The sequence below is a fragment of the Mirounga leonina genome, unplaced genomic scaffold (genome assembly GCF_011800145.1).
Source record: "Mirounga leonina isolate KUSES-001 unplaced genomic scaffold, KU_Mleo_1.0 Mir_94, whole genome shotgun sequence".
NCBI classification, from domain to species: domain Eukaryota; kingdom Metazoa; phylum Chordata; class Mammalia; order Carnivora; family Phocidae; genus Mirounga; species Mirounga leonina.
The window spans coordinates 44,211,688-44,224,684 of NW_023270855.1; the positions used below are offsets into that span (position 1 = coordinate 44,211,688).

Sequence of the window (12,997 nt, forward strand, 5' to 3'; positions counted from 1 at the left end):
TCCAGACGTCAGTGGCTATTCACTGAGTACCGCTCAATAAGGACATGCTTCACAGCAAATGTGAACCAATATCGGCTGGGGGGGGAGGTGCTCTCACGGCCCACATGGCTTCTGAGCAGCCGAGCTTCAAATCCTCCATCCCACCGCTCCCCTGAGAACACTTTCACTAACGCTCCTGGTTTTTTCACTCCGTATTATGAAAAGTTACCAGGAATAATTTCTCAGGTTGCAACCACAGCCTATCAGGTGTCCCTCATTCATTTTTTTTTCAGATGTACGTTGAACTCAGGGGCATTTTTCTGGGTTGCGTCAACAACCTACGTCACTGGGTGGGAGCCAAAGACGGTAACACATTGTGTCCTGAAATATTCTAGAAAATGGTTCTAAAAAGTGTGAGTCTCCCGGATGCAGGGGTTTGGTGTCCTAAAGCTGTGGGACTAGGGCTGCTGTTCGCTCCCCGCCCCCGCCATCTTGTTTCTAAGCCACTTGGAAGCCGCCTTCTTTCACGACCGCGGGCTTGCTTTGACTAAGACCTCAGAAAAGATCTCCCATCCTGTCACACCAAAGCCGCACCCTTCATGAAGTCCTGGGGGCCCCAAACACGGCAGTCTCAGAACTGGTTCTTGTTCATGAGTCACGGCTCCAGTCTCAGTTCTCACCCAGGGAAGAGTGGCCCAGGGCTGGGGCTCCCCCGGCCACTTGCCGTGGTGGGGTGCTGGGGGAGAGAGCACGTGCTCTTGTGCAGGCTCTTAGGCTTGGACTTCAGTTTTCTCTTCTTTAAGGATGGATCCCTCTGGATTGTTGAGGGAGAAAACCTGTCTGAAGGGACCAGCTCACTAGGCCTTACACCCCACACCCCTTTGTCCCCTGGTCTTTGTCGGGACTCCCGGCCAGGATGGAAGGAGCCAGTGTGGGATGTCCTCTTCGATACACGGCCTCAGCACCATGACCCGAAATACTTCTAGACCAAGTGCTTCCCTAGAGCCTGGGGGCTGGCCCTCAGTTGTCCCTGGTGAGGCCTGTCCAGGGAGCTGAGTCATTCCTGACCCCAGCTGGGGCAGGGGTGGGGCTCGTGACCTCTGGATGTGGCCAGGAAGCCCAATGGGCCTTCCCATGCGGCCCTGGGCACCCTCTCCTGGCTTCTGGCTCCTGGGACTCCCCTGAGTTGCCTTACCCAGGGCAGTCCCTTCAGAGTGAGTGGGTCTCCATCACACTCCACCTCCTGGCAGGAGGCAACAGTTAAAGGGACAACAGAAGCCCAGGTGGGATTCCACACTGGACCTGGCCTTCAGGGGTCTAAAGGGGAAGCAGTTCTTTCAAATCACCTCAAATAGTGGCCATTTGACTTGAGAAAAGTCTTCCAGTCCCCATTTGGTGGCCCTACAAACTTCCATTTTTGCCACCTTCCCTCATTACTCACAGCCTCGGTCCAGGGCCTCAGCATCATTCTCCCAGACTTTTCCAACTGCTGCCTCACAGGCCCCTGGCCGTGAGCACTGCCCCTGTCCCACCCATGGCCACCCAGCAACATGTGATAGCTAGGAACAATGAAAGCTCCCGCTAAGTTCTCGCTCCGTGCCAGGTGCTGAGCCACACAATCTACCTAAGCCAACCTGTTTCTCCTCCCACAGCCCCGTGAGGGACATGCATGACCACTCTGTGCCCATTTTACAGATGGGGAAGCCAAGGCACACGAGGTGAAGCCACTTCACCCAGCAAGTGGTGGAGACAGAAGAACCTCCTGGGTCCTCTCCTCCCCCTGATCAGATGCCCTGCCAGCCCCCAACCCTCTCGGGGCTGGAGCCTGGCCTTCTCCCCAGCGGCGCCCGTCCTATGCCTATGTTTTAGCCTCTCCACGGCTCAGACCTGACATCACTGAGGGCTTTCTCTGCCTTTGCTCCCGGCGATCAGGCATCCTCTTCCACCAGGGAAACACTGCTCCTCTTTCGAGCCCAGGCCCCACGCCCCCTTGCAGCCATGCCCGACTGCCAGAAGCAGTGATGTCCACACCAGCAGCTAGCAGCACCTGCCATGTCCCCCGGGGGTTGGGCCCCCTTCTGTTGCCATTCCCTCACCTGTAAAATGGACTTGGGTCACACAGCGGCCTTGTCTGTGACGTGGGTAGATCAGGGCCCACTCCCAGGGCTGTCGTGCAGGGTAAACGAGTCAGTATCTGGAAAGATCTTAGGGCAGCACCCAGCCCTTAGTCGGCGCTCACTACTTGTTAGTGGGTTTTGTCATTAGTGTGTCCAGAAGCGGGCTAAGCAGTTCCTGGCATTATCTAATCTAATTCTTTTCACAACGGGCAAAGCTAGGCACTGAGTTCGCCCCCTTTCGTCGTTGAGAAAACAGAGGCCTACAGAAGTATTCTGTAACACGAAGACTTCCAAGCAGGATGGTCTCACTCCCAAGCTCTATGCCTTAACCTGGAGGCTACAGAAACTCCCTGTGTGCGTGGCAGTCGTGGGCCCCTTAAGACGGTCCCTCCTGTGCACTGAGCTGCTGGAAGCTAAGGCAGTGCCTCTGGGCTGGGGATCCCTGGTGTTGGGCCCAGCCCTGCATACTACGGGCACAGCGGGCCTGAACCACGCTGAATGACGCTGACTGTCACCGCATCTGCTATTTCTGGCCAGGGCACCAACTGAGGTCACACAGACACAGAACATAGGCCTCCACGGAAGTTCTGCCACGTGGCACGGTGCCCTGAGTCGGAAGTTCTCCAGTTGGGTGAACCTGCAGGGAGTCCTACTCACATCTCAAGCTTTGGGTTTTCACTCCCACGATAATTTAAAACCACATTTTACCAATGACCGACCAGAACTAGATGTCTTTTCTACAGTGATTAAAGTGAAATGGTATTGTATAGCCTCAAACTTCGGTTTCTCAAGTTTGGCACTTCTTCGTGCTGAGGACAAGTTCTCATGGGTACGTGGGATTATTTCTTATAAACGTTACTTAGGGTAAAGAAACTTCTCTGTGCCACAAGGCTATTTTCGGTTTTGAGGCTTTGGGAAAGAAGCCCACCAGGGCAGGCCCATGTCCTCCCCTCTGTGGGGGAAGCAAAGTGGGGTTGGGGGGGAACTAGGTGCCAGGGGAGGTGGTGTGGAGACAAAGTGGCTAGGAAGGGCCTGGGTCTCCTGCATGGAGCCGTCTTTCCAAACACCGACCTGCTGGTTGGCCCACGGTTTGCACAGATGCAGAAGAGCTGGGGCCTGGCCGACTGGGCCCCCGTGAGGCTGGGCTCTCCCTCAGCTCCTGGGTGGTGTGTTCATGGCCCTTTTCACCATTTGCAGTGATTTTATTTATTTTTCTTTCCTTTTCCCGATCTCTCCCACTCGGCTTTCAGCTCCACCAGGGCAGGGACCCTGCTGTCCCGTTTGGTTTTGTACCCCCAGAGCCGACCACTGTGCCTCACCCACAGCAGGTAACTCGATCATTACTGACGAACGAGCAAATAAACTTGGGCAAGGTGACCAACTTCTCCAAGCCTGATTTCTCAACTGAAATCAAGGAGAATGGAAATGCCTATTTGACGGAGTGATAAGAGCGTAATGAAATCTTGGATGTGAATGACCTGGCCCCACGTGTGGTTCAGAGACGTGCCAAGAGCCCCCCCCATTCCTCTTTCCCTCTTCAGCCACATCAGCATTAAATATTTCTTATAATGTGTTTCAGAGCAAACACATTAAATATGTAAAAATTACATACAGGATAAACTGAGTTATTTGCTCTGTAAAAGGTTGAAATAAAAAACTACTTTTATGTATCTACAATGATGCAGTTTACCAAGAAAGAAAGAAAAAAAGAAAAGAAAGGAAGAAAGAAACGTTACGTAGCCTTTCTGAAATAGCTTTTTCGGGGAGGTGTTCCTACTCTGCCAACCTGCTCACCATCACCCTCCTCCCTAAATGAACCAGGAGCCGCCGAGGAGACTGCGACACCGCAGGGGGTCAAGGCGATGCGATCAGAACCTATAAAGCAGGACAGGGTTACGTGGTCCGCCTTCTCATCCCTTGAGGGCCGTGAGCGCCTGGTGCTCGCAAGCTCGTGGTGTGTGGTGGCCTGAAAGCTAAGGTGTAAGGCAGGCGGGACGGTCAGGCCGAGTCCGGCCGGGTGGCCAGAAAGGCCCGACCCCCTGCGCCGGTCGGTCCACCTCCGGCTCCGGGGCTGCAGGAGACGCTCACCAGGACGGCCATCTCCACCGCGTCGGGCTGCTGGAGGAACTGCGGGTCCACGGCCGGCCACGCCTGAAGCAACACATCGGCGTCCCAGGCGTAGTGGGCACACAGCTTCCCGGGCACCTGCGCCAGGCCTGCAACGTCAAGGCACAGAGGGTCATGGGGCACACGCGAGGCTCATGGGAGCAGGGTACACAGCTTTCACCCCAGTGCAGCCTGGCTGGGAGCTGCCTGAGGCCGCACCTCGGCTTTACACAGCTTACCGGGGGCCCCCCACTTACTTTGGCCTGGCTTATCATCCTGGGCTGATAGGTAGCCCCCCCCTTTTTAAATAGTACCCAGAGCTGTACAGGTGGATGGACACTTTGTTCTGAAGTGTGCATTTACAAGGGCGCCTGGGTGGCTCAGTCGGTTAAGCGTCTGCCTTCGGCCCGGGTCATCATCCCAGGGTCCTGGGATCGAGCCCCGCATCGGGCTCCCTGCTCAGCGGGGAGTCTGCTTCTCCCTCTGCCCCTCCCCCCACGCGTGCTCTCTCCCTTTCTCTCAAAAAAATAAATAAATAAAACCTTAAAAAAAAAACAAGTTCCATGGACGAACCATGAGAGATGATGGACTCTGAAAAACAAACTGAGGGTTCTAGAGGGGAGGGGGGTGGGAGGATGGGTTAGCCTGGTGGTGGGTATTGAGGAGGGCACGTTCTGCATGGAGCACTGGGTGTTATGCACAAACAATGAATCATGGAACACTTCATCTAGAACTAATGATGTAATGTATGGGGATTAACATAAGAATAAAAAATAAATAAATAAATAAATAGATAGATAAAAATTTTAAAAATTAAAAAAAAAAAAAACAAAAAAAACCAAACAAGTTCCAGGGGTCCCCGGGTGGCTCATTTGGTTAAACAACTACCCTCTGCTCAGATCATGATCCCAGGGTCCTGGGATCGAGCCCCGCATCGGGCTCCCTGCTCAGCAGGAAATCTGCTTCTCCCTCTCCCTTTACTGTTCCCCCTGCTTGTGCTCTCTCGCTCTCTGTTGAATAAATACATAAAGTGTGCATTTGGAAAAAACAAGGCTGCTGATTTTCCTTGGTCTCTGCAGTTCTGTTGCTGAAGGAACGCCTTTGTGCTCCTGAGAGCGGATCCCAAAATTATGAGCCATGCTCACTTCCTTTCCTGCCTGTGAATACTTGTGGTCTGCGAGGGCCTCCTACCCGGTCCTTTTACTCATGATCACTGGAGCCAACATGCCGAGAACGGCTGGGTGCTCCTTCTCCACCTTCTCAGAAGATCTCAGCCTTCACGCTACACTTCTTCTCGAGAGGGGCTCCTGCCAACGACTGAATTAGAAAGAGCTGGCCTTGGCTCAGGATGGGTCAAACGCGAGGAAGCAGCGAGAAAGGAAATTCCCCCCAGTCTTGCGTCCTAGAGTGCTTCATGCTGTAACCCCAAAGCCGAGGCGGCCGGGCTCAGTGCCCACAGGGCTGTCCGGGGACTGCAGCCTAGGTAGGGCTACTCGCAGGAAAAGCTTTGACTGCAAAGCCTCTGCCGATCTCATGAGCGCAAGAGATGCCCCCAAACGTGCAGGAAATACACACATCAGAAAGCAGAGCCTGGGGTGCTACCAGCATGGCCATAGCCCCCCTGGCTTCTCATCCCCCCAGAGGAGGGCCCTGGGGGGCAGTGAACGTGGCTGGGGTGGAGCTGTGGCCGCTGCAGGGCCTTCGCGCTGTGCATGGCTTGTCCAGGGGTGCCAGAGGGGGGGTGGCCCTTGCACACCTCCTCCTTACTATTAGCACTGAGCCCAGGAGATGCATTTGAGGGACGGGCCCTTACCTCAGGGGTGGTCTGAGGCCAACTTGCCAGATGGACGGAATGAATCCCACCAACACCAGTGCCTGGAACACTGGGCTGAACTGACAATTTTTTTTTTTTTTTTTTTAAAGATTTTATTTATCTGAGAGAGAGAATGAGAGAGAGAGAGCACATGAGGGGGGGAGGGTCAGAGGGAGAAGCAGGCTCCCCGCTGAGCAGGGAGCTCGATGCGGGACTCGATCCAGGGACCTGAGCCGAAGGCAGTCGCCTAACCAACTGAGCCACCCAGGCACCCTGGACTGACAATGTTTTATTTTCCTTGAGGGCAAAAGTAATGCAGGCTCCTTGCAGGGAATTTGTAAAAGGTCAAACTAGAGAGAAGAAAATCATGTTCATCTGCACAGCACTTTTTAAACTTCTGATTTTTTTTTTTTAAGGATTTTATTTATTTATTTTGAGAGAGAAAGAGTGAGCAGAGGGAGAGAGAGAATCTCAAGCAGATTCCACGTGGGGCTTGATCCCACGACCCTGAGATCATGACCTGAGCTGAAATCAAGAGTCGGACGCTTAACCGACTAAGCCACCCAGGCGCCCCTAAACTTGATTTTGAAGAATAGTAATGTAATGTATTTAATGAATAGTATATAAACCAACCCCACCAAACCAAACCACTACCACCAAGATCATGCTATATATGTAGCTTCGTATTTCCTTTGTTTCATTATTTTAAAATAATTAATTTCATGGAAAAGGATGATACACAATAGTATGTATCGCATGATTCTAGTTTTATTAAATATTTCTATGAACAGATAAAAGGTCAGAGGAAATAAAGCAGAAGAGCAGTGGTGATTCTATCCAGGAGGTGGGAGCATAGGTAACTCTTTCTTTTAATGCTTTATCAATTCTCTACAAAAAGCATTTATTACTTTGGTAATTTGAAAGGATATTTGAACTCAAGTTTTCCCACACTGGGAGATGGGTTCAATATTTTTCTTCTGGTTTCTTTGGAAGGTTACATTTTGTTCCCCGTTTTCACTTTTGAATCCAGCTCTACTTCAATTTGTGTGTAAAGTGCAGGAGCATTCGGGGCACCCGGGTGGCTCAGTCGGTTAAGTGTCTGCCTTCAGCCCAGTTCATGGTCCCAGGGTCCTGGGATCGAGCCCCGCCATCGGGCTCCCTGCTCAGCAGGAAGCCTGTTTCTCCCGCTGCCCCTTCTCCTTCCCACCCCTCCACCCCCAGCTTGCTCTCTCTCCAATAAATAAAATCTTAAAGTTCAGGAGCATCACATGGTCAATTTTCCAAACCTAATTGGGAGCGTAAACCTCCTCTTCCCTGTCGGTTTGTGATGTTTCTTTTACACCGTATCGTACTAGGGATGGTTTCAGGACCATCCCAAGCTACTCCACGAAGCTGCTCAAAGTGGCCGTCCGCAATGCGTGGAAGCACAGGCCGGAAGGTGATGGGCACACTGCTTTCCTGACAGAGTTTTGCTGCCCAAAAACCGGTCAGCCCCTCTCGGACGTGCGCTCAGTGACACAGCTGGTCTGCGTTCTAAGCTCCAGCTGTTTATGTCGCTGGCAGACTGCTACAGCCAGTTCCCGGACCGGCCTCGCGTCCGTGGCCCACTCTGAGCAGCACCTCCGTCTTGATCCCTGTGGTAGTTTCACAGATGCAGGTGTTGCACACTCTACGTTTTTCTCTCTGGTGCTCTCGCTCTAAGCCTGGGCTGCTGGTCAGTCTGAGGGGAGGGAAGGCCCGTCCGCGTCTGTGGATCAAGTGGTGTCAGAGATGTATTCCTGGGGCCCTGCTGGCCCCTGTGCCCTGGGCTTCCAGCACTTACTGACGGACCTCCCCCTACCGCTAACAGATGGGCCGTTTGGCAGGAGACGAAAGGAGCTTCCTGCTCGTTCCTCAGAAGGGGTACTATTAAGACTCATGCCTAAATACAAGACAGAGGTCACGGAAGGGAGATGATCATTTCGTTACTTTAGCAGGCTCGCCCCGTATGGCTGGTCCTGTGACCCAGCTGCAGTGGGAAGGATTCCAGAACCTCCGCGTGGTCGTCGTACAGGATGCCTGGGAGATGAAAGGACCTTGGACACAAATGTTCTGGGCAGAAGCTGTTGCAAATTCCACTTAAAAAAAAAAAAAAGAGGAAGCCCGGCCTTCCTGGAGCAGTCTGGGTCCCCACCAGAGTTTCCACACAGATGGGAGTGGGGCCACCCTGCTCAGCGCAGTGGGACAGAAACTCACGGCTGTGGGTTCTCCGCGGTGTTTTTGCCTCCCTACTCTTTAGGGAAGTACAAAGACCTAATGTTTGCACAGCAAATAGGATGGTTTCTTTACAGGACACACGCCAGGTCGAGAGCTGGCCTTTGGGCAACACCTGGAGAAAGTCCGCACACGGGCTGAGACGTGCCAGAGCCCTGGCACGCAAGGCCACTGTGCAGGGCCAGCTGTCGCCTGTGGCCCACACCCCTCCTGCCTCTCCTCTGGGAGAGCGTTGTCGCTGACCTTCCTTTGAAATGACCGCAACAACCCACGCAAGCCTCTCTCATGCTCTGAGAGCTCGGGAGGTCACCACGCCACCGGGGCGCCCGGGAGTGGGTGCTGGGGTGGGCAGCTTCTCTTGCTGGCCACCATCAGACCTGCTCCACCCCTCACCCCTGCGCTCACACACACAAGGTTGGACTTGGGGACTCCATGGCCTCTGAGGCCCGCTGAGCCTCATCCAGCCCTGGCGATTCCAAGAAAACGGATAGGACGGGATGCCAGTTCATTTTAGCCTTTATCCACTGAAGGAATTCCACTGACATTATTTGGAGCTAACAACACTGATGCTGCACACATATTTGTACGGAAAACGCCATCAGAACGTCAGTGAGAACTTCTTCTCCTCTACAATGGTCGCACACACACCCCCCCCCCATGTGTAATTGTGTTGAAATTAAGGGATACAGCGCATATGTATAGCAAAACGCTAAGCTATGCTATTTTGCAGCCGTTTTCATTTTACGAAGAAAAATGGATTCGAGGCGGCAGCCTGATGCTTCAGGATTACACGTCTGTTCCGAATGCCTGGGGGGGGGCATGGGGTCCCCCTTGCTGTCACCTCACAATTACGGTGCTGATGGGAGACCCGGAGCTCCCACGAGGTAAAGCCTGGAATCCAGAAAGAAAAGAATCGCCGCACAGCCATAAGAGTGGCCGGAAAAACAGAAACGTTCACAGGAGGTCATAAAGAAATGTGACCCCTCTTCCTGCCTCCCCCCGTGGTCACATGTAAACCAGGACACTGAGAAGGGTACAATCCACAGAGCTTACACAGATCTCATCAGTTGTTATAAGCACTAGCACGACGAGTGGGCAGCTTCACGTAACCTTCGCCACAGTCAAGATCCAGGGCTGCTCGGCCACCACTAGGCTCCTCGTGGTCCCCTCTATATGGCCACCGCCCCCTCTGCCCAGTCCCTAAGCCCTGGCGACCACTAATGTGTTTTCTATCTCTATAATTTGGTTATTTCAAGAATGTTACATAAATGGAATCATAGAGTATATAACCTTTGGAGACTGACTTTTTTCCACTCAGCATAATCCCCCTGGGATCCATCCACGCTGTTGTCTATTAGGAAGGTCATTTCTGACGATGATGAAATTATGCCTCCAACCAGAGTACCACCGAGAAGCTCCCTGTCTGATGATTTTCTGCTCTTTTACTGTCCACCAACAAAGGAAACCTTGTGTCCTTTGTCTGGAAACAGTAACAGTGACTCCAAACACACAAAATTTCCTAAGGAGCAGCTAACACCCTCAGCTGGGGAGCACAATACTCTATTATGGTACACAAAAGTTAACTGTGTGGATTCAGACGTGGTGCCTTGAGCTTCTCAGATCCAAAACTTCAGGAAGGAAAAAAGATTTCCTCATCCTGTTGCAGTTTGCCAACTGCCAAGACGTTGGTTCTGTTTCTTACTGAAGGTCTCCACTGACTCTTTAAGAGATCGGGAGGGGACTATTCAGCTTCTCTGAAATGTTTTCTTTCTATCCACAGCAGTGATGGCCATTTTGCCCACAGGACTCCCAATCTCCCCTAGAAGACAGATCCCAATTCTGCTGCTCTTTGGGGGAGAATCTCTTCTGTGAAAATCTGCTTCTCTAGGGAATTCCAGAAAATGGCAGTTTCTGAACATTCCACCCTCACCGTCTTCCCTTTATAGCCATTCTGAGTTATCTGTGGAAGACACGGGAATGAAACCAGAAGCTACATGAAAGCAAAGTTTTCTAGAACAAATGAAATGTGTGTAAAAACTGTCGAAAGCCCTGGATCGACAATGACTGACAGTGTGGGATGAAAATAACGATGTTCCTCGCAATACAGTGCTTCTGTCTGCAAAGGACTCCCCGCACCTTGAGACACCGGGCCTCTTTAGCTCTTGGAGAGGCAGGAAGGAGTCACGTCTCCATTCTCTCCTGAGGGCACCTGACCCGCACCTGTGACTTAATGACCAGGGTGCCACACCAGGTGCGTGGGGCTCCTCAGTTGACTCTGTCATGGACCCTGCGGCTCATTCAGAGGCTGTCACACATACACATGTGGAGAGCCACAAGACAAAGGTTTCCCATTACTTCCTCGAATTAAAAAAAAAAACAGGGGCGCCTGGGTGGCTCAGTTGGTTAAGCGACTGCCTTCGGCTCGGGTCATGATCCTGGAGTCCTGGGATCGAGTCCCGCATCAGGCTCCCTGCTCAGCAGGGAGTCTGCTTCTCCCTCAGACCCTCCCCCCTCTCATGTGCTCTCTTTCTCATTCTCTCTCTCTCAAATAAATAGATAAAATCTTTAAAAAAAAAAAACAACAAAATTAGTTGCTACGAATTTGTAAAACTTGAGGGAAGACCCCCCCCCCGCCCCAGTTCTCCCACAAAGGCCCAGAACAGAGCCTGGCACATAAAATACGTGCTCAATAAATCCGACTGAATGAAACACTGCCATTCAATCTCTACCGACTCACTACGCTACAGCTCACAAAAGCTGTGTGTGACGTGTTGGAAAAATCATGGCGCAAGGTTTGGAATGGGCTAGTTTCTATCCCGGTGCTCTAGCGTGTGTCCTGTTGGGGATCCTGCCAAGCCACAGTGTATACTTGGTTCCTAAGACCTGCCATGTAGGGACAGGGCCCTGGGGAGAGGAGATCCTCTCTGCCCGCCCGCAACACAACTGAAGGGGTGTGCAAGAGGGGGATGTTTCTGCAAATCCCACTGACATCAGTCCTCCGTGGGAGAAATGAAATGAGGGAGGAAGACAGATAACGCGGGACAAAGCAGGAAGATAAAAGGGAGACATGTGCATATTCTAGGATAAGGGTAAGCTTATTACAAATTAGATTGGTTTGTTCTAAAGCAAAGGAAGACTAGGAGAGAATGAACCGCGTGCCATTTAAAAAACTTACTGTGGTTGCCAATGCTAAATGAAAGAGTTGTGTTTCCTTCCCAAGGGGAGGATAAAAGGCTGCATGATAGAATATGGCATTAGCGTGGCAGGGCCTGAGACCAACCTCCCTTTAGGGCACTCTGTCTCTTCAGCAAAGAATGGGTAAGCGTCTCTTCCTCTGTAGTCTGTTCTAAAGCACCACAAAGGACAGAGGAACCCAATGCAATTCACTTGGTGGAGTCAGTGAAACCCTCATTTCCAAGCCTGACCACACACACTGAGAAAAACTGATCTTCCTAGGAAAATAACTGCCAAATTCCAAATAAAACACTAGCAGATAGGATTTGACAGTAAACTCAAAGTCCGCTGCACCATAGTCAAGAAGAATCTATGCCGGGAGAGCTTGGTATTAGGCGGTCAATTAACTGGGGAATAGTGATATCAACAAGGCAAAGGGGGAAGTTAAAAGCAGATGATGTAAACACCTCAACAACTGAAGAACGGATGTTAAATAAAATATAGCTCCCGTTCCTAATATGAATTCTGGAAAACAAGGACAGAGAGCTGCTTCCTTAACATTATAGGGATTATCCGGACGCCTGGGAGGCTCAGTCAGTTAAATGTCCCATTCCTGATTTCGGCTCAGGTCATGATGTCGGAGTCGTGGTACTGAGCTCAGCGGGGAGTCTGCTTGAGATTCTCTCTCCCTCTCCTTCTGCTCCTCCCCTCCCCGGCTCACACTCCCTCTCTCTCTAAAAAATTCTTGAAAAAAAAAAATGCCAAAACATTATAGGGACCGTCTGGACCAGCACCTCGAACATCCCATAGGGTTTTCTAAGCAGTTCAATACAGTACGTACACAGACACCAGGCTATAACTGTTAGAAAGAAAGAGACCACTTATCCTTATGTGCTGATCACAGAATCTTAGCACATCTGAGAGGATCTTACCCCTTACCCAACGTACAGAGATTTGTAGGGAATCTGGATAAGAGAATAAGCATGCAAATAAATTTTAAAAATTACATACCAGCCATTACCAGTCAAAAATTATAGAAAAGATTCCAGTCACAAGAGCAAAAATAAAATATAACCAAAAAATACTCAGGAATAATCTTAAGAAATGCATAAGAGTCAGAAGAAAAACTACAAAAGAAACGAACAAAACTACAAAACTCGACTCAGCATAAGGGAAGTCTTGAATGAAGAGAGACATGGGGTGCCTGGCTGGGTTAGTTGGTAGAGTATGCAACTCTTGACCTCGGGGTTGTGAGTTTGAGCCCCACGTTGGGTGTAGATATTACTTAAAAATAAAATCTTTTTCTGGGGTGCCTGGGTGGCTCAGATGGTTAAGCATCTGCCTTCGGCTCAGGTCATGATCCCAGGGTCCTGGGATCAAGCCCCACGTCCGGCTCCTGGCTCAGCAGGGAGTCTGCTTCTCCCTCTGCCTCTCCCCCTGCTCATGCTCGTTCTCTCTCTCTCTCTCTCTATCTGGGTCTCGAATGAATAAATAGAATCTTTAAAAAAATAAATATTTTTTAAAAATTTTATTTATTTATTTTAGAGTGTGGGGA

At 51.1% G+C, this 12,997-nt stretch overlaps 1 protein-coding gene across 2 annotated transcripts in view; it reads right to left on the reverse strand.

The window, feature by feature from the left end:
* The window catches only part of LARS2 (leucyl-tRNA synthetase 2, mitochondrial), a 147,760-nt gene that overhangs the window by 3,403 nt on the left and 131,360 nt on the right, over window positions 1-12,997 (reverse strand). Inside the window, exon 20 of one of the 2 annotated variants that reach the window (XM_034998144.1) lies at window positions 4,185-4,312. The exons of the other annotated variant lie outside the window; for it this stretch is intronic. Coding sequence (XP_034854035.1) covers window positions 4,185-4,312 — 128 coding nt within the window. The remainder of the gene's footprint in view (window positions 1-4,184; window positions 4,313-12,997) is intronic. 2 annotated transcript variants of the gene reach the window in all.